The 25,890-nt window shown below is 41.5% G+C and overlaps 2 protein-coding genes across 13 annotated transcripts; both read left to right on the top strand.

Annotated features, from left to right (window-relative positions):
- The first annotated feature begins 69 nt into the window (after positions 1–69).
- Positions 70–21,698, top strand: LOC109869284 (forkhead box protein P1-B). Of its 12 annotated transcripts, none has more exons than XM_031804295.1 (16): positions 70–203; positions 13,781–13,941; positions 15,645–15,770; positions 15,990–16,079; positions 16,590–16,713; positions 16,893–17,028; positions 17,118–17,225; positions 17,455–17,542; positions 17,630–17,713; positions 17,879–18,083; positions 18,228–18,304; positions 18,448–18,549; positions 18,923–19,050; positions 19,256–19,313; positions 19,409–19,578; positions 19,690–21,698. In XM_031804295.1, exons 2-16 carry the CDS (start codon positions 13,795–13,797, stop codon positions 19,850–19,852), a joined length of 1,806 nt encoding a protein of 601 aa, XP_031660155.1. In that variant the 5' UTR covers positions 70–203; positions 13,781–13,794; the 3' UTR covers positions 19,853–21,698. The 12 variants fall into 12 exon arrangements, with proteins under 12 accessions (XP_031660155.1, XP_020314910.1, XP_031660153.1 ...); XM_020459321.2 differs by having other exon boundaries at positions 16,887–17,028; positions 19,496–19,578; XM_031804293.1 differs by having other exon boundaries at positions 16,887–17,028.
- A 2,600-nt stretch (positions 21,699–24,298) lies between these two features.
- mdfic2 (MyoD family inhibitor domain containing 2) lies at positions 24,299–25,750 on the top strand. Its single transcript, XM_031804292.1, has 2 exons — positions 24,299–24,539; positions 25,228–25,750. The coding sequence occupies exons 1-2, from the start codon at positions 24,299–24,301 to the stop codon at positions 25,485–25,487; spliced, it is 501 nt and encodes a 166-aa protein (XP_031660152.1). The 3' UTR covers positions 25,488–25,750.
- The last annotated feature ends 140 nt before the right edge of the window (positions 25,751–25,890 follow it).

The raw sequence follows: 25,890 nt of genomic DNA, 5'->3' as shown, positions 1-25,890 counted from the left end.
TTTAATCAGGGGACTGTGATGTCATCATGGTCTCGTCATGAACAAACGCCCAACTGCGCTGTCTAGTGACAGTGTCCACTCCTGCTGTAACTGTTGATCCGAGTTGGGTAAACGTTAGCTTGTGGCTGAGGGAGTCTGTCAATCGCTTATCTTGTTCAACGAGTCGTGCCAAATAGTAGCACATGCTACAAATTGATGCCCTGGTAAGTTAAATGTATGCTTGCTACCCTAATTACATTAATTTGCTTTTGGATAGCTAATTACATTTGTTTATCTCGTTAGCCTAGCTAGCCAACATTAGCGGTAAACAACAACAACCCCATTGTTGTTTAGATACCTACTGTAACTAGCTGGCTAATGACTGTCTAGCTAAATAACAACGATGGGGTTTATTTTAACAGCTAACAAACCACTATTTCTCAAGTGCAGTACTCTTGAGTAGCTGACTAATTCTAATGTTCGATAATAGGCTAGACACATGACATTTTTAACAACGCTTTTAAAAAAAAGACTTCATTGCATCCGCCGTGAAGCCCAGTTTCTTAAATTACCACATGTCCCAACTGCTTGCCGTAGTTTTGAAGTAATCGCGAAAAAACAGGCCTTATTTTAGTTCTATTGAGCACGATGGCACCAACTCGTCTTCCAAACGTTCTATTCCCAGCCCATTCTTCTACGTCACAAGGCCTGCTTCTCTATTGTTAAACAAGGTTACGGTTACTTAGTGAGCAAACTCAATGTTCGCCTCCGCACACTTTGTTGTGACCTACAGTGCTAAACGATGGCTGGCGCAGAGCCGTTAAATATTTTCTGGTTATGGTTAACCATAATTACTTTCAGAAAAAGGTGTAAACCTAAACAAAACGCATGTCACTGGCGTCTTTTTCAAGATGTAGCTGATTTAAACAGCCAGAAGACATTTTTAATTAAGAAATAACTTTTTTTTAAACGATTTGTTGTTTCTAAATGGCTGCTGGGTAATTTGATATGCGTCGAAATCTGCTTGTTAATAGGCATCGAATGCTGCGCAGGTTAATGGAGTTGCAAACTAAATGGATAGGTATAGCTCATTGATTTATAGATCTGATGCAGTTGCTACCTCAGATTGAGCCTATCAAGTGTCACGAAGGAGTTATGTAGTACCCATAGAAGGCCACAGGGAGGAGCAAGAGAGCTAAAAACAATACTGTTTTTTTGCCTTAAAAACCCTAGGTATAACCTATTTTAGCCCTATGTTTAACCTATTTTAGCCTTAACCCTAACCCTAGGTATAACCTATTTTAGCCCTACCCATTTTAGCTTTAACCCTAGTTCTTGGGTAGGGTAGCCTAGAACACTTAAAAACTATTTTTGTAATTATATTATGTTAGTAAATACCATTATAGTACTAAATATCATTTAGATTGTTATTTATTCAGATATTTATTATTGCAAGGCAGAACACTTGATAAACAAGCCACCTTTTATTTTTCAAATGTGGTTTGAACTGGATGTGACCTAGTAACCTAAAATGTGAAAGTCCAGCAATTGGCTGGGATAGGTGGGGCAGGTTTGAGACTGATTTTAGGAATTAATAAGACAAATGCACTGTATTTCTCATCTGCTTCACCAATGTACTTTATGTGAATTAATACATTTTAATTGTAAAATATTTAAAGATGACAGCATAAAGACCACAAAGCTTCAATTATAGGATATAGTGTAACGGATGTGAAGCGGCTAGCTTAGTTAGCGGTGGTACGCGCTAAATAGCGTTTCAATCGGTGACGTCACTTGCTCTGAGACCTTGAACTAGTGTGGAGCGATGGGTAACGATGCTTCGAGGGTGACTGTTGTTGATGTGTGCAGAGGGTCCCTGGTTCGCGCCCGGGTATGGGCGAGGGGAGGGTCTAAAGTTATACTGTTACAATAGCAGCAATATGATTGACATAAAATAGCATGCAACCAAAGACTATATGTCCCATGATTTTCTAAAATGGTCACTCATTACTTTACAGGTAGCTATTTATCTTGTATTAGGCCTGTGTTGTACTAGGAAATTACTTTTTTTTCGACCAGAGGCGACTGAATTAACGTTCAGGCTTATTGATAATTGTTACAGTAATGAAGTATAATTTCAAAACATGAGCATAAAAACACGTAATAATTAACATGAATCATCATTATATTACTTCACAGTAATCTGTAAATGCCTTATCAGCCCTTCCTCTTGAGTTAGTAGTGTGGAAAGGGACGGATGGATGACATTATCTGCGAAAGTAACACCCTCTTAACATATAAACACAGACACTGGACAGAGACACTAAAAAGTAGCTTATTTAAAATGATAAACTCAGCAAAAAAAATACATCCTCCTCCCTCATGTGGTACCCTTCCTGCAGGCTCATCCTGACATGACCCTCCAGCATGACAATGCCACCAGCCATACTGCTCGTTCTGTGTGTAATTTCTTGCAAGACAGAAATGTCAGTGTTCTGCCATGGCCAGCGAAGAGCCCGGACCTCAATCCCATTGAGCATGTCTGGATCTGTTGTTCAGGGAAGTTGTTCAGTTTATGTCTCAGTTGTTGAATCTTGTTACATTCATACAAATATTTACACATGTTAAGTTTGCTGAAAATAAATGCAGTTTATGAGTTTAAATCTGGAAGCTCTCAAGAGCCTTTGCTTTGCTGAGCAGTTTGTTTTTGTGAGTGTGCTGCATGCCATCAGGAGTCTGTCTGCCAACCTTCCTGCCATGTCATCAGAGGAGTAGATCTGTGAATAATGAAAAGTTAATCAATTATTGCCACGCTTTCACATAGAGGCCTAGTTAACATTTTATTCACAGATGCTCTTATCCAGAGTGACTAAGGTTAAAAGCCTTGCTCAACAGTACATCGACAGATTTTTCACCTAGTCCGTTTGGGGATTCGAACTAGCCACCTTTTGGTTACTGCCCAACGCTCTTAACCGCTAGATTACGAACACAAAATGGCAAATGGTAGTAGATAAATGGTGAACTGGTTAAATAAAAAACTGTTCTTAGAACTTTGACTGCCATTGTTTTGGGGAAATACGGGTATGTATGTCTATTTCGCCAAATATCTCTCAATCTGTATATTTTGTTTCCTTCAAGTAGGACACCATTCGAATCAGGATAATCTCTTCTTTCTAATAATGTAAGGCTGGTCAGTGTATCTCATTGTCATCGATCGCTAGACCAAAAATAGTCCTTGGCTGCAATTTGTTTCCTACTTCCTCATAATGTAGACATAAGCGCAGTTGACACCATCGAGGTGCGTATGTTTACTTTCTACAAGAGTTCTTTTTTTCTTCAGTTTAATAACAATAACAAATTGTAGTGGTAATATGAGAAGGGATATGTTTTTTTTGTGCCATTTAGGCCAAATGGAATTCTAAGACTAATTCCAGTCAAAATAGGCCCTGCTAACGTTCGATTCAGTTAATTTGCTATTTGGAGTTGCATAACTTTAATAGCTAGTTAGCAAGGTAAATCATGATGGTCCGTATGTTGTTGTAGATAGCTATCTAACTAACAAAGCAAAAAGCAAATACAATGTATTTATTGTTCTTTCGCTGTGAAAGGGTCCACTTCAACAACACTAAGAATATGTATGCAGCTTCTTTAGACCAATGAACTGTCCCTGTTCTGTTCGGCAATCTGATTCATGGATATGTGGCCCCGTGCATTGGAATGATGTGGCTCCCACACATACTATGCCCATTGCTTTATATGCCACACCTTGAGTTCATTGCTAACTTCTGCACAGAGTTTCCAGTAGGGCAGGTGTATATCTGGCAGGTGTACACTCAGAAAAACATGAAAGGAATAGTTCAGTCAAATTATACACAGGTTTTCTTACCCTGTAAGCAGTAAGCAGTCTATGGGCTTGCTGTCAAGGTATGACAGCAAGCCATGCTTTGGTTTAGTTTCCCTGGCACTGTTTCCAGGTACCAGGGAAAGGCTGGTTCACACCCAGGTTGCTAACTATTTCTCACTCAACAGCCTATTTACAGCTATCAAAGCGGTTTTTAGGAAGTTACACAGCACATCTACAGCAGTGCAAAGGGTTGTAGAGGACATAGTCTGCGTGTAACAGCCAGGAGGTCACAGCAGCACTCTTCTTGGATCTGGAGAAAGCTTTTGACGCTGTTCACCACCACAGACTCCTGAGGAAGCTTGAGAAACTAGGATTTGACAGCATTGCAATCAAGTGGTTGACATCATACTTATAGGGGCGGACTCAGTACACTAAACTGCAAAACATGCAGTCAGGCCAGGTACCTGTGGTGAATGGAGTACCACAAAGGAGTGTGCTTGGACCCTGCTGTTCTGTATTTACATAAATAACCTTCCATCAGTGCTGGAGAAATGGTGTATACATATCATTCAAGGGTTTTTCTTTTCTTTTTACTATTTTTTTACATTGTAGAATTATAGAGAAGACATCAAAACTATGAAATAACACATTTGGAATCATGTAGTAACCAAAGAAGTGTTAAACAAATCAAAATAGATTTTATATTTTAGCTTATTCAAAGAGACACCATTTGCCTTGATGACAGCTTTGAAAATTCTTGGAATTCTCTCAACTAGCTTCATGAGGTAGTCACCTGGAATGCATTTCAATTAACAGGTGTGCCTTGTTAAAAGTAAATATGTGGAATTTCTTTCCTTCTTAATGTGTTTGAGCCAATCAGTTGTGTTGTGACAAGGTAGGGGGGGTATACAGAAGTTAGCCCTATTTGGTAAAAGACAAAGTCCATATTATGGCAAGAACAGCTCAAATAAGCAAAAAGAAATGACAGTCCATCATTACTTTAAGTCACGAAGGTCAGTCAATAGAGAACATTTCAAGGACTTTTAAAGTTTCTTCAAGTGGCGTCGCAAAAACCATCAAGTGCTATGATGAAAATGGCTCTCATGAGGACCGCCACAGAAAAGGAAGACCCAGAGTGACCTCTGCTGCAGAGGATAAGTTCATTAGAGTTACCAGCCTCAGAAATTGCAGCCCACAGAAATGCTTCACAGAGTTCAAGTAACAGACACATCTCAACTAGAGGTTGACCGATTATGATTTTCCAACGCCGATACCAATTATTGGAGGACCAAAAAAGCCGATACTGATTAATCGGACAATTTTTATTTATTTATTTGTAATAATGACAATTACAACAATACTGAATGAACACTTATTTTAACTTAATATAATACATCAATAAAATCAATAAAAGTAAATAATGAAACATGTTCAATTTGGTTTAAATAATGCAAAAACAAAGTGTTTGAGAAGAAAGTAAAAGTGCAATATGTGCTATGTAAGAAAGCTAATGTTTCAGTTCCTTGCTCAGAACATGAGAACATATGAAAGCTGGTGGTTCCTTTTAACATGAGTCTTCAATATTTCCAGGTAAGAAGTTTTAGGTTGTAGTTATTATAGGAATTATAGGACTATTTCCCTCTATACCATTTGTATTTCATTAACCTTTGACTATTGGATGTTCTTATAGGCACTTTAGTATTGCCAGTGTAACAATATAGCTTCCGTCCCTCTCCTCGCTCCTCCCTGGGCTCGAACCAGCAACACAGCGACAACATCCACCATCGAAGCAGCGTTACCCATTAAGAGCAAGGGGAACAACTACTAGAAGGCTCAGAGCGGGTGACGTTTGAAACGCTATTAGTGTGCGCTAACTAGCTAGCCATTTCACTTCGGTTACACCAGCCTCATCTCGGGAGTTTGAAGTCATAAACAGCGTAATGCTTGACGCACAACGAAGAGCTGCTGGCAAAACGCACAAAAGTGCTGTTTGAATGAATGTTTACGCACCTGCTTCTGCCTACCACCGCTCAGTCAGATACTTAGATACTTGTATGCTTGTATGCTCAGTCAGATTATATGCAACTCAGGACACGCTAGATTATATCTAGTAATATCATCAACCATGTGTAGTTAACTAGTGATTATGATTTATTGTTTTTTATAAGATAAGTTTAATGCTAGCTAGCAACTTAACTTGGCTTACTTCATTCGCGTAACAGGCAGTCTCCTTGTGGAGTGCAACGAGAGAGAGGCAGGTCGTTATTGCGTTGGACTAGTTAACTGTAAGGTTGCAAGATTGGGTCCCCGAGCTGACAAGGTGAAAATCCGTTGTTCTGCCCCTGAACAAGGCAGTTAACCCACCGTTCCTAGGCCGTCATTGAAAATAAGAATGTGTTCTTAACTGACTTGCCTAGTTAAATAAAGGTATAAAAAAAAATCTGCGCCCAAATATACAGATTGTTATGAAAACTTGAAATTGGCCCTAATTTATCGGCCATTCCGATTAATCGGTCAACCTCTAATCTCAACATCAACTATTCAGCGGAGACTGTGTGAATCAGGCCTTCATGGTTGAATTGCTGCAAAGAAACCACTACTAAAGGACACGAATAATAAGAAGAGACTTGCTTGGGCCAAGAAACATGAGCAATGGACATTAGACCAGTGGACCTGATTCCAACTGCAGTGTCATTGTGAGACTCGATGTGGGTGAACGGATGATCTCAGCATGTCTATTTCCCACCTTAAAGCATGGAGGAGGTGTTATGGTGTGGGGGTACTTTTCTGGTGACACTGTCTGTGATTTATTTAGAATTCAAGGCGCACTTAACCAGCATGGCTACCACAGCATTCTGCAGCAATACGCCATCCCATCTGGTTTTGGCATAGTGGAACTACAAATTGTTTTTCAATAGGACAATGACACAACACACCTCCAGGCTGTGTAAGGGCTATTTACCAAGACGGAGAGTGATGGGAGTGCTGCATCAGATGACCTGGCCTCCACAATCACCCGACCTCAACCAAATTGAGATTGTTTGGGATAAGTCGGACGGCAGAGTGAAGGAAAAGCAGCCAACAAGTGCTCAGCACATGTGGGAACTCCTTCAAGACGGTTGGAAAATAATTCCTCATTAAGCTGGTTGAGAGAATGCCAAGAGTGTGCAAAGCTGCCTTCAAGGCAAAGGGTGGCTATTTGAAGAATCTCAAATATGAAATATATTTTGATTTGTTTAAAACTTTTTTGGTTACTACATGATTCCATATGTGTTATTTCATAGGTTTGATGTCTTCACTATTATTATACAATGTAGAAAATAGTACAAATAAAGAAAACCCCTTGAATGAGTTGGTGTTCTAAGACTTTTGACCAGTAGTGTATATGCAGATGACACAGTCCTGTATTACTCAGCTAATACCACCAGGGAGTGTGAGGAGTCAGTGTCAAATGACATCAAGAGGGCAGCAGCTTGGTTCGCTTACAACAAGCTCTACCTACACCCTCAGAAGATCACGGCAATTCTGTTTGGCAACCCACAAAAGTTGAGATACTTTTGCCTGTGTGTCACAATAACAGATGGACAAAACAGTTATGAACAAGTAAACAGTACCTGGGGTCGAAATTGGGTCCACAGCTACACTGGACTGAACATGTCATCCTGGTCACAGGGAAACTACCTTCTGGGCTTGGCGCTCTAAAGCGGGCAAGGGACTTCGTCTCCAAGGACATCATCCTGACATTTTACCACACCATGATAACAACTCACCTGGACTAATGTGCCACAGTATGTCTTCCCACCTTACATCAGGACAATAAGACATGTGTTAACCAGCTATAGCGTATCATCAACATGACCGGACAGAGGGGACACATAAAGACTGAGTTTCTTCTGCAAAAAGCTGGAATCGAACCACTGACGGTCAGGATCCGTTACAATACCTTAGTGACAGTTTTCAAGGCGACTGTACAAACTGCCTGAATACACGTCAGACCTATTCAGGTGGGAGTCTCCACCCATCCTCTGGAGCAGCAGTCAAAGCATATGCCCAATGGGACCTGCAACTACTGGCACAACCATCAGTTTAAAACATGGCCTTTCAAGGCAGTCTGCAGGTCTTTGGCCCATTGCTCAGGAACAAGCTGGACTTATTCACATGACAGCTAGCTTCCATGTCCGCCTTCAAAAGAGCAGTACATATAGCTGTAATTCAAGTGAGGTTTTGTATGCTGCTGCATATGGTGTATGCTGGGATTTTATATGTATGCTGTATATGTTTGTATTGATTCTATGGAACCCAGGACTCCCTGGAAAATAGTGGCAATTGTTACTGAGTGGACTATCTTGGCTAAATAAATGCTGTCATACCTTCTCTATAGACTGCTCACAGGGTAAGGGAACCATTATGTGATTTGGGTGAACTATCCCTTTAACATTTATACACTGCTCAAAAAAATTAAGGGAACACTTAAACAACACAATGTAACTCCAAGTCAATCACACTACTGGGAAATCAAACTGTCCACTTAGGAAGCAACACTGATTGACAATACATTTCACATGCTGTTGTGCAAATGGAATAGACAATAGGTGGAAATTATAGGCAATTAGCAAGACACCCCCAATAAAGGAGTGGTTCTGCAGGTGGTGACCACAGACCACTTCTCAGTTCCTATGCTTCCTGGCTGATGTTTTGGTCACTTTTGAATGCTGGCGGTGCTTTCAGTCTAGTGGTAGCATGAGACAGAGTCTACAACCCACACAAGTGGCTCAGGTAGTGCAGCTCATCCAGGATGGCACATCAATGCGAGCCGTGGCAAGAAGGTTTGCTGTGTCTGTCAGCGTAGTGTCCAGAGCATGGAGGCACTACCAGGAGACAGGCCAGTACATCAGGAGATGTGGAGGAGGCCGTAGGAGGGCAACAACCCAGCAGCAGGACCACTACCTCCGCCTTTGTGCAAGGAGGAGCAGGAGGAGCACTGCCAGAGCCCTGCAAAATGACCTCCAGCAGGCCAAAAATGTGCATGTGTCTGCTCAAACGGTCAGAAACAGACTCCATGAGGGTGGTATGAGGGCCCGATGTCCACAGGTGGGGGTTGTGCTTACAGCCCAACACCGTGCAGGACGTTTGGCATTTGCCAGAGAACACCAAGATTGGCAAGTTCGCCACTGGCACCCTGTGCTCTTCACAGATGAAAGCAGGTTTACACTGAGCACATGAGACAGACGTGACAGTCTGGAGACGCCGTGGAGAACGTTCTGCTGCCTGCAACATCCTCCAGCATAACCGGTTTGGCGGTGGGTCAGTCATGGTGTGGGGTGGCATTTCTTTGGGGGGCCGCACAGCCCTCCATGTGCTCGCCAGAGGTAGCCTGACTGCCATTAGGTACCGAGATGAGATCCTCAAACCCCTTGTGAGACCATATGCTGGTGCGGTTGGCCCTGGGTTCCTCCTAATGCAAGACAATGCTAGACCTCATATGGCTGGAGTGTGTCAGCAGTTCCTGCAAGAGGAAGGCATTGATGCTATGGACTGGCCCGCCCGTTCCCCAGACCTGAATCCAATTGAGCACATCTGGGACATCATGTCTCGCTCCATCCACCAACGCCACGTTGCACCACAGACTGTCCAGGAGTTGGCGGATGCTTTAGTCCAGGTCTGGGAGGAGATCCCTCAGGAGACCATCCGCCACCTCATCAGGAGCATGCCCAGGCGTTGTAGGGAGGTCATACAGGCACGTGGAGGCCACACACACTACTGAGCCTCATTTGGACTTGTTTTAAGGACATTACATCAAAGTTGGATCAGCCTGTAGTGTGGTTTTCCACTTTAATTTTGAGTGTGACTCCAAATCCAGACCTCCATGGGTTGATAAATTTGATTTCTATTGATCCTTTTTGTGTGATTTTGTTGTCAGCACATTCAACTATGTAAAGAAGAAGTATTTAATAAGAATATTTCATTCATTCAGATCTAGGATGTGTTATTTTAGTGTTCCCTTTATTTTTTTGAGCAGTGTATGTAATGTGCTGAAACTCACCCCAGGCTGTTTTGGGTTTGTGTTTGTTGCATGGTTTCCGTAAGGGTGGAAATGTATTTATTTAGGATAGATGATGTAGGCCTACAGCATATTATGATAATTTAGGGACCAGTCAACCTGGCTGACATAACCTATGCTTAATCTTACACTGCTGCTCAAGCGAATCTATAATAGAGTTTAGATGGAGTGTGTTGGTTTTGTCAATCATTTTTTTAAGGGATCCTGGTAGAGAATCACTATCCTTGTCTCTTTCACGGAAACAAAGATGATATAGTCTAGCATCATCCACCTGCATGGTTTATGTAAATGGCAATTAATCAAAACTTACTGTGGGCCAGCTATGCAAATGTTAACTGAATACCATCTGTTGAATTTCACATTAGCTTGTTTCTATTTGCATTGTCCCGTAATTGTTCCCCAGAGTGGTAAACTTAGCATGCAAGTGAATGGTGAATACATTTCACTTTGTAAAGATCGCCTAATGCAGGGATCATCAACCAGAAACATCATTTATAGACTGAAAATTGACCGCAAGATATGTTTTGAGTAAAACCATTTCAAAGCTTGCTTACATTTGTATTCGACCACGTGTCTTGGGAACGTGGGAATACTTGAACGGATTTGTTAAATGAATATCACTTGGAGCTGATTTCCTGGTGTTTCTGCAGTATTTTATGTCCAACCATGAAAATTCCACACAAAAAAAATGTTATATGAATGTTTTATTGCAAAATAAAACCACCCGCGTGCCGCCAGTTTAGGAACAATGGCCAATGCCTTGGTGCAGTCACACAACGCCTTTTGTTTGTAATTCTGAATGATAGTTGTCATTAAAAAAGTTTAGACTCCCAAAGGAAATCCAGAGGGAAAATGTTGATCCCCAAAAAGTAAAAAAAGAGCTGAACATTAGACAGTGCAATGTGCATTCAATAAAATGAACAGAATGCAGATATTCCTTGTGTATATGGGTTGCCCCTGTTCTATTTGCCGAGTGTTTGTGTTTATGCAAACAGGCATGTTAAAACACAGCACCTGTTCATGTGTGCACAGTGCACATAGGCTACACACGCACAGTGCACATAGGCTACACACGCACAGTGCACATAGGCTACACACGCACAGTGCACATAGGCTACACACGCACAGTGCACATAGGCTACACACGCACAGTGCACATAGGCTACACACGCACAGTGCACATAGGCTACACACACACACATTTTTCTCTACTGCCTTGAACTCATTGAACTCAGCTGAACACCTACAGCGCTGTGCCTTTTCTGCCAAGGTAAGGATAGTGTATTGTAAAGACGTGCAGGTTAGTTGTTTGGATATTTTGGCTAGAACCCATTCTCGTTTGTGATTGTTATAATTTGACATTTCTATAGCTAGTGTTCTTTATTTCTCTCATTAACCTGTATTATAGAACTATGGTAGGCTGCATCTAGGAATCAGGGTTGAAATGCATTGTTTCATTGGTGTGTCTAGGCGTATGTTGTCTGTACTGAAAGTTGAAGTAGGTATTCAGAGGATTCACGTCTACCCTAAAAAACCTAGTTTGTGTTGCTGTCTGCTGTGCTAGCAGTAACTTAGTGGATCCGACAGATCGGGTATGCTGACGGGCACAACAGGATGAAACACTTGTGCGCAAATACACCCATGGCTGCCGTTGCCTAAAATAATCAGAAATCAGCCTTGCTGTGGAATGAAAAGACGAATAGGTACAGAAGTCCGAATTAATACACAATCCAAGACGTGGGGATATTCAATGAGGGGCTATCCGTTCTATGGAAAACAATGAATGACACACGTACGAGGCGCTGGCGGAGTGGGTCTGACCTTTCACGGAGTTGCATTATTTTTCAGAGAACGCATAGAGCCCAGTTGATTATCCATTTTATACCACGGCTATAATTGAACACATTTGCCAATAGAAATGTGTTCATTTGCCAGTAGAAATGTGTTCAACATCCACTGAAGTAGCTAGCAAGTTTACTAGATAGCTACAGTCGTTTCTGTGGTAGCCAAACAGATTTGCTAGTTTAGCTAACCAAACTATAAATCATAGCTTGTTTTCAGTTCGACTTTTGCTTTCAATAGCAGCTCAAATAAAACGTTAAAAATGAACTGTAGTCATTTGAATTCTACCGTGCAATGGAGTATTAAACAATGCCATGGTATAATTAAGCATCAAGGCAGGAGGGGTGTGGTATATATGGCCAATATACCACGGCTAAGGGCTGTTCTTATGCACGATGGACACAGCTCTTAGACTTGGGTATACGGTCTGATAGACCACGGCTGTCAGCCAATCAGCATTCAAGGCTGGAACCACCCAGTTTATAATGCATCTTACAGTTTATAATGCATCTTAGTTGGGTAGCCTATGTTTCAGTTTTATTCAGAAGTACACTATATATACAAAAGTATGTGGACACCCCTTCAAATGAGTGGAATCGGCTATTTCAGTCACAACCATTGCTGACTGGTGTATAAAACCGAGCACACAGCCATGCAATCCCCATAGACAAACATTGGCAGTGGAATGGCCTTATGAGGAGCTCAGTGACTTTCAATGTGGCACCGTCATAGGATGCCACCTATCCAACAAGTCAGTTTGTCAAATTTCTGCCCTGCTAGAGCCACCCCGGTCAACTGTAAGTCCTGTTGTTGTGAAGTGGAAACCTCTAAGAGCAACAACGGCTCAGCCAACAAGTGGTAGGCCATACAAGCTCACAGAACGGAACCGCCAAGTGCTGAAGCGCATAGTGTGTAAAAAATAATCACGTCAAGCCACGTCAGCACAATAACTGTTTGTTGGAAGCTTCATGAAATGGGTTTCCATGGCCGAGCAGCTGCACACAAACCTAAGATCACCATGCGCAATGCCAAGCGTCGCCTGGAGTGGTGTAAAGCTCGCCATCATTGGACTCTGGAGCAGCGGAAACGCATTCACTGAAGTGATAAATCGCACTTCACCATCTGGCAGTCCGACAGACAAGTCCGGGTTTGGTGGATGCCAGGAGAACGCTACCTGCCCCAATGCATAGTGCCAACTGTAAAGTTTGGTGGAGGAGGAATAATGGTCTGAGGATGTTTTTCATAGTTCGGGTTAGGCCCCTTAGTTCCAGTGAAGGGATATCATAATGCTACAGCATACAATGAAATTATAGACAATTCCGTGCTTCCAACTTTGTGGTAACAGTTTGGGGAAGTCCCTTTCCTGTTTAAGCATGACAATGCCTCCGTGCACAAAGCGGGGGCCAAACAGAAATCGTCCACATACTTCTGGTCATGTAGTAGTGTATGTCGACGAGCCTAAATATATTCAGCAAATGTATCTCAGTTTTTAGCAGTTGTGGACATTTGAATCTTCCCAGTTCAAAGAGCTTGTTTGTCTTCAGATTGTCTGTTGGTGTTTATGTTTGCTGTGTTGCTTTTGTATCGAACACTCCCCCAGCTGTATACACATGGCCCTCCCTTTAATGCAGTATTGTGCTACCTGCCAGATCTGTTTATCGCACCTCCTGGTTAATGTTAAATTGCTCCAGAAGGACAACGTGTTTGCTCATAAACACCAACCCATGGCCCCTTTATTTACCGTAGCCATGGTGGCAATCAGCTACTTAACAAATATCTCCTACTCCTTCTGGTAGGGTAGATGGTTTATCTTGGCAAGAGGGAAACTGTTGTCTTGTAACCTTGTCTCTCTCTGCTCATCTGCAACTTTAGTGAATGTTTCTTGGATAAGATCAGTAAGAAATTGTACCATGTGCATATGGAATTGTTCAAAATAAATGTAGCATAAAATCAGTGTTGTGGAGAGACATTGTGAATTTACATGAAGTAGCCCATTTTTCATCCTATATCCAGCTTCTGATTTTAGAGCTCTGGTGTTCTTGTTCTTTTCTCAGGTCAGTGAGTCCAGATGCATGAGTCTGGGTCAGAGCAGACAACCTGCACCAGTCCAGCCAATCAGACAGAGAATGGGGACAGTGCTGAAAGGGACGATTGGCTGAGCACTCAGACTCCAACTCCAGAGGGTTCCGGGGCTGACAGCCAGCAGCAAAACCAGGTTACCAAACTTATTTTATAACGTGTGGCACATGCTTACTTTCCAGACTAAAGGATGTGTGTTCTCAAATTAGCACATTTAGCATATTTCTTTGTTTGTATGGTAGGTAAGCTAGCTAAACTGAGCTCTGAGCCAACGGCAGTGCAGATAGACTGCAGAGGCACTTTGTGATTGGTGAAGGAGGAAGGATCTTTGTTATTGGCTAGTTTTGTTTATGCACACAAGCACTCTGTCAGATTGCCAGACAGCCTAACGTTGTGCACGGCTTGCTTCTCTCGGTCTCTTTCCATCCTGCGTCTCTCTGACTGCCAAAGACAACCACTGTAAATGGACTTGATCAGGTTTGTCTGCTTGATTGTCATTTCAGCAACTAGCCTATTTCTACATTTAGAAAGATGATACTTATTTCTTTGTTTACTGGTATGTACATTGGTTGAATTTGCTTGGTGGAAACGGCTATATTAAATGTTCAAATGCAACACTGTTCGTCACTTATATATGTTGCTAACTAATGACCTAGCTAGTAATTGTGACTGTGTTAGTCAGAATGATTGTGCATGTGTTACTACTCAGTGACTTAACATATTTATAATGTAATTGTGCCATGTAATCCGAGGTTATTTGCTTAAATCATATAAACATTTCCTTGGCTCTTTATTGCCTCGTTCAAGCATTTTCCCTACTCTGGTGGTGTAGTTTATATTCCATTTGTGAATTGTAGGTTGGGGTTTGGGTGTGTTGGCTGTTGCCTTTGGTTACTTACGGCTTGTTACATCTCAGCTCAGAGAAAGATTAAGTATAAGGGTTTCAGAAAGGCATGTATCTTGTGTTTGGCAACAGTAGTCTTAGAACACAGACCTCAATATGAAGACTAGCCCAGTGTTTATACTGTCCTTCATGAGTATGTGGGTTTCTGTCCTCGACAATAACAATAACAAAAGATGTTTGTCATCGACAATAACAAAAGATGTTTGGACTTGTCTGCCCTGCCGTCATGGAAACAAGGATTAGGTTAGGCGCAGGCTTTTGTTTTGTTGATGGTGTGCATACAAAAGAAGATGGCCCATTTCCATGCCATATATACAGCGACTATCTGGCTCCCTTAAGGTTTTTTTCTGTAATGCAGATGTTTAAGTTCAAGTCCAGCTGATGCAATTATTTTACCTTCTGCTTTAAGTTATGTAAAGCCATAGGTCTCATATATAGTATAAGTCTATAAGGACCTTAGTAAACACTGAGCACCTGTGCCAGTGCATGTTTAGTCAATGTGGGAAAGGGCGTTCTCCACTGCAATCCATCCACTGTTATTGTTAGCCTAGAGCCTCTGTGACATCCTCCAGCAGTTTGTTTACTGGATCCAAAACAGAGCCAGTCTTAGTGGGAACTGTTTGTTTGTGGTTCAGACCTAAATTAAAATGCAATGCAGAGTTCTGTTTTTGCTAAACTTGCCCTGCATCCCTGGCTTTGTATTCATTATTTATATATCGATTCAGCTTTAATTATTCTGTTTATGTTTACTGTAAACATCCCCAGAGCTGTGAGTGTAAGGCGGAGAGGTAATTGCTGGATGCCTAGTGGAGGCTGTTTCTATATTTTTTTTTCGGTCTTCCAAAAACACTTTTTAATGGTGTTGTTGGCATTATTTGTCTGTTATTTTCAGGCTAGACTAGGTCTAATCTGTGCTCAACTTGTGTTGTTGGCAGGTTCCAGTCTCGGTGTCTATGATGACACCTCCGGTGGAGACTCTTCAGCAGACACTGCAGCAGGTCCTCAACCCACAGCAGATCCAGGCCCTGCTCCAGCAGCAGAAAGCACTCATGTTACACCAGGTAATCACATCATTCTACCACACTGTCTCAATCTGCATTTAGATGCTTTATTGTGTCATTCTTTAATTGTAATATTATCAGCAGCACTTTTTAGTTTTGTTTCTCTGTATTGTCTCCTATTTATATTTTCCCATGAGGATCCTCGTAAGATACTGATGGCTTGAAAGTGAGAGCTGTATTTCCTCATGACCTTCCATTAACTCGACATTTCTTCTACAGCAACACATACAGGATCTCTGCCAGAAACAGCAGGACCAGTTCAACGCCCAGCTCCTACAGCAGAAGCATGCTGAGAAGTCAGAGCAAGAGGTAGGCCGGCCTACATATTTTTTGTCATATGTCTGTATTTTGCCTTCAACCAAATGTTCCAAGGCACTATATCAAATCCATGTATTATTATTATTATTATTATTATTATTATTATAGTATATTCTTTGGGACTGGGAATTGCCAGGGACCTCATGATACGATATTATCACGATACTTGGGTGCCGATACGATATGTATTGCGATTCAATACTGTGATTTGCGATTTAATACTGTGATTAAATTACCATTCCATGGTCCAAACATATTGCTCACCATATTTGTGCTGCAGAAGGGGAAGAGAGAGACATGAGAACGAGTGTTGATCAGTCATATAAATAAAAGGACTGAAAACAAATTGGCTCCCAATTTAAAAAGATGGGGAAAATACTGTAGTTTTGATGCAGGTACAGCCAACTAGCGCAAAATAATATTGCGATATTGTCAACGATACAACGTATCGTCAAATTATATCTCGATATGTAACTGTATCGACCCCCCTCATCACATCAGCTAACAGCCCAGCACATGGTCATCCAGCAGCAGTTCTTGCAAGTCCAACAGCAGCACCTCCTCAGCCTCCAGAGACAGGGTCTCCTGTCTGTCCTGCCCTCCATGAGCCCCTCTACAGCTCAGGGTAAGTGTCTACCACCAAGCCCCCACCCTTTAATCTATTCTTAGCTTGTTGTTGTTGTTCTCTTCCACCATGGCTGCTTGCTGCTATACTTGTTGTTGTTGTTGTTGGGCTAAGATATTTAATTTATTCGGCTGAATGAATTAATATGATATGTACTTGTGTATTTCTCCGAGGTTTAGTGAAAGGGTGTGAGTATAGTACAAGCCTGCCCTCTGGTGGTGAGTATCCAGCCACTTTTCAGAAGAACCTGCTCCACAGCCAGCAGTCCACCACTAATGGGAATCATAAATCACAGCCCCTAAAGAAGAAAGACAGGTGATTAGCCATTCTAGAACAGTGTTTATTCATTATCATCTGACCAACCTCTTCCTGAAGGGTAACATTGAAGATGTGTCTCTCTGCAGTGGTCCTGTGGATGATCACTCACAAAACACTCACCCTCTCTATGGACACGGCATGTGCAAATGGTCTGGCTGTGAGGCGGTCTTTGGAGACTTTCAGGCTTTTCTCCAGTGAGTTTCTCCTCTATTCATTTTGTCAGAGAGACAAATTGAAAGTCAGTCTCCGCTGTAGTGGTTTTGATGAAGGCAGCTCTCCGCACCTCTCTGATTCAAAGGGGTTGGGATAAATGTGGAAGACACATTTCAGTTGAATGTATTCAGCTGTACAACTGACTAGGTATCCGCCTTTCCCGTTCTGAATGTTATCTTGACTTGTCATGGGAATGTGTTTTTCTCCCAGACATCTGAACGGTGAACATACACTGGATGACAAGAGTACAGCACAGTGTCGAGTGCAGATGCAGGTTGTTCAGCAGCTAGAACTGCAGGTACAGTTGACGTTTGCTTAAATAAAGCCCATTCATTGTACAGGATCGACTTTACATTATATCTTTTTTTATATCTTCCCAATGCAGTTGAAAAAAGACAGAGAGCGTCTGCAAGCCATGATGTCTCACCTCAAATCCTCTGAGCAAATGTCAAAACCAGCAACACCAGCAGTAAGTCTGTGGAGTATTAGTGGCCATATATTTAATTCAAATCAGGTTACCAACAGTCAGACAAGTATTAGCCACAATGGTAGAATAATCACTTTCAATTTTGCATTCCCTACAGCTGTGTTCTCTGTACTGAGTTTAAATGAATCATTGCTTTTGATTTTTCAGGTGGAGCTTATGCCCAACGTTGCCTTCTCCCAGGTGACATTTCCCAAGGTGCTTCCTCCCATGAGCTTGTCTCAAAGTGCGACTGCTCCTTCCACACCCCTGACACCTCCCCCGACCTCCTCTATCATCACTCCCAACACCCTGCTCACTGTGAGCCCTGGGAGGAGACGGTACTCAGACAAGTACAGCAAGAACATGAATCAAGGTGAGTTAGCAGTGGGATGCTGAATCTAATGAGGGTGGTGGGCTACATATTCTTTGAACTACTGTTATGCCTTTAATGGTTTATCTATTTGTTTGGCTTTAAGCATTGATTTTATTCAAATACGTTTCTAATTCCTTTTAACAGATATTGTTCAGAATAAAGAGTTCTACATCAGTACGGAAGTTAGACCACCATTTACATATGCAGCCCTAATAAGACAGGTAAGGAATACATGTATTTTATTTCACCCTGGTTTACCCTCTTGACTAAATGTTTGCGATACCAGATGTTTTGTTCCTCAAATACCGTATGTAGTGATGATTATCATTTGCTAATTGTATTTCTTTGTGTTTGCATAATTTAGGCAATATTTGAATCACCCTATAAGCAGCTGACACTAAATGAAATCTACAATTGGTTCACACAAACGTTTGCATATTTCAGACGCAATGCAGCAACATGGAAGGTATTTGGCTATGCCAATTTATGGGGTTATTTACATGTATAAGAATATCCTTGTGCTATGTTTAGTTGCTATGCCATCAGTTGAGGCTGCTGAAGGGAAGATGACTCATAAGAATGGCTGGAATGGGGTCAATGAAATGGTATCAAACGCATCAAATATGTGGTTTCCATGTGGTTGATACCACTCAATTGACTCAATGACAGCCATTATTATGAGCTGTCCTCCCCTCAGCAGCCTCCACTGTATGCCATATTCATGAGTCTTTAGAAATGTTTAATGGTATTAGAACAACTCTTATGGAAGAATGTTCTTGTCCTTACCTTGAAGCTGTGTGTGGTGTTAATACTGTATGTTCTTCTTCGTGACTCTGCAGAATGCAGTGAGACACAACCTCAGCCTCCACAAGTGTTTTGTGCGAGTGGAGAACGTAAAAGGAGCTGTGTGGACAGTTGATGAGATGGAGTTCCAGAGGAGAAGGCCCCAGAAGCCTGCTGGTGAAGGGTACATTTAACATGCTCGGTCTCTTCAGTATAGCTCCCTGTATGTCTCTGTTTCTTAACATGTTAATCCCGCATTTCTGTTGGTGTTATACTTGTAGAAACCACGTAATTAATATAACAATGTCCTGTGAGGATATTGTTTTTCCTCTATTTCCCAGTCAGTGTTTTTGTTCAATGAAATAAAGTGTGTTTATGTGTAACTGCAGATCTTTCAGAAGAGAGAACACTGGCCATGGTCACAGCTCAGCTTCCCTTACTCCTAAGGTAAGTACACAAAATACTCTTCAGATTGCTTTAATTGAGTGCTAAACCTTTATTTGTGTCATTATGCTATAAACCTATGGCGTGTATCTTTTCAGGCTGAATGGCTAGATAGTAGTATACCTCCATTCAACCCAGCTTTCATAGGCGCTCCCTCTCTGAGCTCTCTGCCCTATATGTTCCAGCAGGAAGAGATGAATGCAACTCTCTGGTATGGGAATGGATCCTACAGTGACAGCAGTGAAGAGCAATACCCTATGCACCCCCTGTGAGTGTTTCATCACCATTTCAAAACTAGATCTGGTAAAGGAGAAACGGTTCTCAGTTTCAGAAGTCACCATAAGTATATTTTTTTCCTCATCATAACTTTTCTTCTCAGCGTAAAAGAAGAGCTAATGGACGAGGAGGCATATGAGAATGTGCCCCATGACTGTTCTGAGACTGAGAGCTCTGATGAGCACAGCTCAGATGTGGACCAAGACGAAGATGGCGGTAGCCCAGAAAGACCCAACCTGCAGCTGGCTCATGTGCCTTCGCAATGAAAGAGAGAATGCATTCCAAACCGTCAATCTCCACTGCACTCCCACATTGGAAAACTATGAAATATACCAAATGACTTGGTAGAACTATTTCATATCAAGTGACTATTTATTGAGGATGTTTTATGCTCTGTTGTACTGGCATCATTTGTACTGGGTATTATCCACCCAAGCTCACACTGAAGACAACAGAACCTATTATTGTAACACCGCTTGTCCTCAAATAATGTATTCGTATTGGCTTATTGTGAGGCAGTACAACCAATGATGAAGCCCTATGGGGAGCTGGTTCAGTGATGCAGAGTTATGTTCTTTCTTCAATGTCTTTTGTTTCACTCTTTCATGAATATGTATATTTAATAACCAGAGCATTGGCCATATTTATGGACAGTACTTCATGAAGATGAATGTTTGTTTTCTCCCAGAAACGTGTTTATTTTTTACCTATGTGAGTACCAGACAACCTGCAGATAGTAATCCTGTGTTCCGTTTGTGACATGACATCATTGATAATTGGTTACTTTTACACTGCCAAAAATATGATTTACACCACCGTTCAAAAGTTTGGGGTCACTTAGAAATGTCCTTGTTTTTGAAGGAAAATCACTTTTTTTTGTCCATTTGAAATAACATCAAATTGATCAGAAATACCGTGTAGACCTTGTTAATGTTGAAATTACTATTGTGGCTGGAAACAGCAGAGTCTTTATGGAAAATCTACATAGGCGTACAGAGGCCCACTATCAGAAACCATCACTCCTGTGTTCCAATGGCAAGTTGTATTAGCTAATTCAAGTTTATCATTTTAAAAGGCTAATTGATCATTAGAAAACCCTTTTTACAATTATGTTAGCACAGCTGAAAGAAACAGGTAAAGAAGCAATACAACTGGCCTTCTTTAGACTAGTTGAGTATCTGGAGCATCAGCATTTGTGTGTTCTATTACAGGCCCAAAATGGCTAGAAACAAAACTTTCTTCTGAAACTCATCAGTCTATTCTTGTTCTGAGATATGAAGGCTATTCCATGTGAGAAATTGCCAAGAAACTAAAGATCTTGTACAACGCTGTGTACTACTCCCTTCACAGAACAGCACAAACTGTCCCTAACCAGAATAGAAAGAGGAGTGGGAGGTTTGAGAAACAGACACCTCACAAGTCCTCAACTGGCAGCTTCATTAAATGGTACCCTCAAAACACCAGTCTCAATCTCAACAGTGAAGAGGCGACACCGGGATGTTAGCCTTCTCGGCAGAGTTGCAAAGAAAAAGCCATACATCAGATTGGTCAATAAAAAGGAAAGCATCCCAGAGTCGCCTCTTCACTGTTGACTTTGAGACTGGTGTTATTCGGGTACCATTTAATGAAGCTGCCAGTTGAGGACTTGTGAGGTGTCTGTTTCTCAAACTAGACACTCTAATGTACATGTCCTCTTGATAAATGATGCACTTGAATTAGTTAACACAACGTGCCATTGGAACACAGGAGTGATGGTTGCTGATAATGGGCCTCTAGATATTCCATTACAAATCAGCCATTTCCAGCTATAATAGTCATTTACAACATTGACAATGTCTACACTGTATTTATGATCAATTTGATGTTATTGTAATGGACAAAAAAAATGTGCTTTTTCTTTTAAAAAACAGGACATTTCTAAGTGGCCCCAAACTTTTGAATGGTAGTGTATGTATAACCTCTGTTGGGATATAATTATTTGTGTAGCCTCCTAATCTAATTTTTTCCCCACTGGCCCAAACATTGCTTTTTGGTCTTATTTACCATTGTATTGTATATTGCCAGATTTGTGCGCTAAAAGCTGTCTGTAATAAATGCTGTATCTAAAGTGTCTGTGTGGTGAATATACAATTTGTAGTATTCATCATTGTGTTTATGTGCAGGTTTGAGTTATGACCTGAGTTGGTTTTAACAGTGTGGTAATGACCATACTTCAGTGGTCAATATGTGTATATCTAATGGATGACAGGCAATGTGAAGAAGAAGCCAACTCTGTTTGTCAGGAGAAGCGTCTACTGTATAAATGAATGAATTTGCCAGTTGGAAACCCATCGCTTACTGGATTAATTGACACAAACAAACCTTATCATTGCGAATTATTGTAATTCAGTGATAATTCTTTCAGCGTTCTGTAAAGTCTGCACTGCATAAAGACAAATCAATACATAATAGCAATAAGGTTATCCAAGCAATAATAACCCTAGAGAAGTAGAAATACAGATGCAACCAGAGAAATTAATCTGAAGGGTGTTTGAACCCGGTCTGGCACAAAGAGAAGATTCAAGTGTGAGACAGGCCTACACAAAATCTATATACACATGCCCTTTGCTATATATCTGGAATATTTTTTATAATTGAATAACTGAATGTACTCGCCTCATTCAGTTCAGACCATATCATCAACCAGCCTGTATGTGTAAACACTGCACAGAGATTGGTATCCTATAATGGCATCTATGTAGGCTATCTGGCTCACTAGACTGGGGTCGTTGGAGTGATAAAATATGATTATACTTGACCAAAGATCATCCTGTCAAATGTTTTTGCGCTGCCTGATTGGCTATGGCCCGGATCAATATGGGGTGTGTCTTGTCCTGCAAGTTTACAGAGCACTGAAATGCAAGCTGCGCTTCATCCACACAGGAAGGTCCAGAGGCTTTACAAGTATTGGATGGTTCTTTCTATTTGTGAACAAAGGGAAATACATTTTTTTGTCGGCCTTCCAGAAGTTTGTTTCCGGTAAAGTTGATCATATTGAATAAGTATCATCTTACCATTATTATGCATACATGGAATGTGATTATCAAATATTATTTAGGCGTATAAGTTATATTATTAGGTTGCATTGGCATGTGGTAATTTTATTCAACTCTTCAGATGACCACACAACCAAGGACCTCTAACAATGAACCAGATCATGTCAAGGCGGGGAGGGACCAGAGTCCTTTTCTGGAGGGTAAGTCGTTTCAACAGTTGTGTTTGTTTACGGGCTGACTAACCTATTTGTGAGAGCTTGTGTATAGAAAAAGAGCAGAGGTTTTAAAGATCTATTTGTCTGGTGAGGGTCATCTTTGTATTTGCTGGGTAATGGTAGTGTCCAGGTATCATAGAGTGGAATACACTGAGTGTATAAAACATTAGGAACACCTGCTCTTTACATGACATAGATTGACCAGGTGAATCCAGGTAAAAAGATATAATCCCTATTTAATCCACTTCAGTCAGTGTAGATGAAGGGGGGGAGAGGGTAAAGAAGGATTTTTAAACCTTGAGACAATTGAGACATGAATTGTGTATGTGTGCCATTTAGAGAGTGAATGGGCAAGAAAAAAAGATTTAAGTGCCTTTGAACGGGGTATGTTAGTAGGTGCCAGGTGCACCGGTTTGAGTGTGTCAAGAACTGCACCGCTGCTGGGTTTTTCACGCTCAACAGTTTCCTGTGTTTTTATATATATATATTTTAAAAAATTCGAACCCTTATTTAACCAGGTAAGTTGACTGAGAACACATTCTCATTTACACCAACGACATGGGGAATAATCACAGGGAAGAGGAGGGGGATGAATGAACCAATTGTAAACTGCAGATTATTAGGTGGCCATGATGGTATGAGGGCAAAATTGAGAATTTAGCCAGGACACCGGGGTTAACACCCCTACTCTTACGATAAGTGCCATGGGATCTTTAGTGACCACAGAGAGTTAGGACTCCCGTTTACCGTCCCATCTGAAAGACTGTGTATCAAGAATGGTCGACCACCCAAAGGACATCCAGCCAACTTGATACAACTGTGGGAAGCATTGGGGTCAACATGGGCCAGCATCCCTGTGGAATGCTTTCGACATCTTGTAGAGTCCATGGCCCCAACGAATTGAGTCTGTTCTGAGGACAAAAGGGGGTGCAACTCAATATTAGGAAGGTGTTCCTAATGTTTTGCACACTCAGTGTATATCCCAATTGCAAGAGTGCTAAAGCTAAGAAAACGCAGTCCCATTCTACGTTGACTGCTGCAGACTTGTATTATTTAAAGGTCTATCTGTACATTTCCTTATGGTCATGTTCATGGGAGGAAAGTGGATCCCAATAAAAGCTGAAAAAAATCAATAGTTTCCCCCTCATTAAACTGGGACTTTCAGCCTGTATACACGCCCTGCTTGGTGAGTCTCTCCTCTCAGAGGCATGTTGAATAATTAACAAACAGAAATGTTTTGATAATGTTACCAAGTATCTCTACTGATGAGCACACATGCCGGGGTGTTACAGCTACATATCCATATCTACAATACTGGCCTACAGTAGCCGAATACATTCACTTAACATGTTTACTCACCTGGTTGAGTCCCCTAATTTCAGAGTGACCTAAGGTTTTTGGAGCTATATTTGTAGGGAATCATGAAGATGACTTAATGTACTATACTGTATTTAAAGGAGACATGTCTCGGCCCACAAATTCTGGGGTGATGAGCAGCAACAAGGTTGTGGTGAGTGGAGTGCGGAGGCTGAGCACCATCTCTGAGCACGACCCAGACAAGGTAGATACTGACCTCAGCTCTCAAGATCCCATGGGAGGCCGGGAGTGGGGCGGATCCAGTTTCTCACTGTGTTCCAACAAGCACATCAACAACAGTAGCGATCACTTCTCCTCCTTCGAATCTCATCAGCCTGACGCCGGGGGTATTGTTGCTCCTCCTTTCTGAAAATTAAGCTTCAATGGTGAATTTTGTCTAGAGTGTAATTCCATTATCGTAACGATTTCAAGTCTGACAAGTTGAAAAGCCAGAAATATAACACCCATTGTTGATAATGCAGTATCATCTGTATAGTCATACAAACATTTGGGCTCTACTAGTACTTACATCTGCAGCCTTCCTCTAGTGTGATGTAACATCAAATCAAATTGTATTTGTCACATGCGCCGAATACAACAGGACCTTACTGTGAAATGCTTACATACAAGCACTTAACCCACAATGCAGTTCAAGAAAAAGTATTTAGAAAATGTTTACTAGATAAACTAAAGTAAAAAATAAAAATGAACACAATAAAATAACAATAACGAGGCTATATACAGGGGGTACCGGTAACAAGTCAATGTGCAGGAGTACAGGTTAGTCACAGTAAAGTAGGTAGGGGTAAAGTGACTATGCATAGGTAACAAACAGCGAGTAGATACAGTGTAAAAACAAATTGGGGGGTCAATGTAAATAGTCCGGGTGGCCATTTGATTAATTGTTCAGCAGTCTCATGGCTTGGGGGTAGAAGCTGCCAAGGAGCCTTTTGGACCTAGACTTAACGATCCGGTACCACCTGCCGTGTGGTAGCAACTATTTCACTGATTTAATATTTCTCTCCCTGTCCCCAGATGATTGTGCTGCCATTCTGCTGGCCTGCCTCTACTGCCGGTTCTATGACATCGTAGTCATGGTGCCAGACACATGTGAGAGAGCTGTAAGCCGCTGTTTCCCCTCGTTCAAATACCTCAACGCGTCCAGGGAGCAGGAGCGGGCCAGTGGCTGGTGCAACTGCAGTGTAGAACTGGACTGCAGCTGCTGCAACTCCTGTCAAGAGGGAGCCGAGTTACTGGAACTCGCCATGGAGATCTCTGAAGTCTGCTACCGATGAAAAGATCCCCTCAATCAAATTACTCCTTTTGATATGAAGGCCTAAAAGGACAAAACATGCACCTTGTCAATGTTTGTTCTATCAAAATATCAATAACTAGAGATGTCCCATTTCTTAGTTTCAGAGGGAACATGAATATGTTTACAAAGATGGACACTGTGGCTAAAGAGAGTGTTAACTGAGGTATAGAGTGCTTAATAATGATCCCCCTATTGAGCCCCATTAAATATTAACCACCAAAATGCTCCATTCCGCAAACGCTTCAGTTCTGTAACCATGAACAGAAATAAACAGATTGTGCCTAAAAACACCTGCTTCTTCATGATTGATTTTTCAGCCTTAAACCTGTCACATAAACAGCCAACAATATTGATGTCTATATTTGGTTTCATTCCCACCCCCC

The sequence above is a fragment of the Oncorhynchus kisutch genome, linkage group LG24 (assembly GCF_002021735.2).
Source record: "Oncorhynchus kisutch isolate 150728-3 linkage group LG24, Okis_V2, whole genome shotgun sequence".
Lineage (NCBI taxonomy): Eukaryota > Metazoa > Chordata > Actinopteri > Salmoniformes > Salmonidae > Oncorhynchus > Oncorhynchus kisutch.
The sequence above is the reverse complement of the archived record's forward strand: the minus strand, read 5'-3'. Positions and strand labels throughout refer to the sequence as shown.

What these genes read in the sequence shown, in the direction of transcription:
- LOC109869284 (XM_031804293.1), top strand. Translation starts at nt 13,795, where the DNA reads ATGCATGAGTCTGGGTCAGAGCAGACAACCTGCACCAGTCCAGCCAAT. An exon ending in CAAAACCAGCAACACCAGCA is followed by an intron (nt 17,714 to 17,878) that starts GTAAGTCTGTGG and finishes TTGATTTTTCAG; the next exon opens with GTGGAGCTTATGCCCAACGT. An exon ending in GCAATGCAGCAACATGGAAG is followed by an intron (nt 18,550 to 18,922) that starts GTATTTGGCTAT and finishes GTGACTCTGCAG; the next exon opens with AATGCAGTGAGACACAACCT.
- mdfic2 (XM_031804292.1), top strand. Translation starts at nt 24,299, where the DNA reads ATGTCTCGGCCCACAAATTCTGGGGTGATGAGCAGCAACAAGGTTGTG. An exon ending in TCATCAGCCTGACGCCGGGG is followed by an intron (nt 24,540 to 25,227) that starts GTATTGTTGCTC and finishes CCCTGTCCCCAG; the next exon opens with ATGATTGTGCTGCCATTCTG.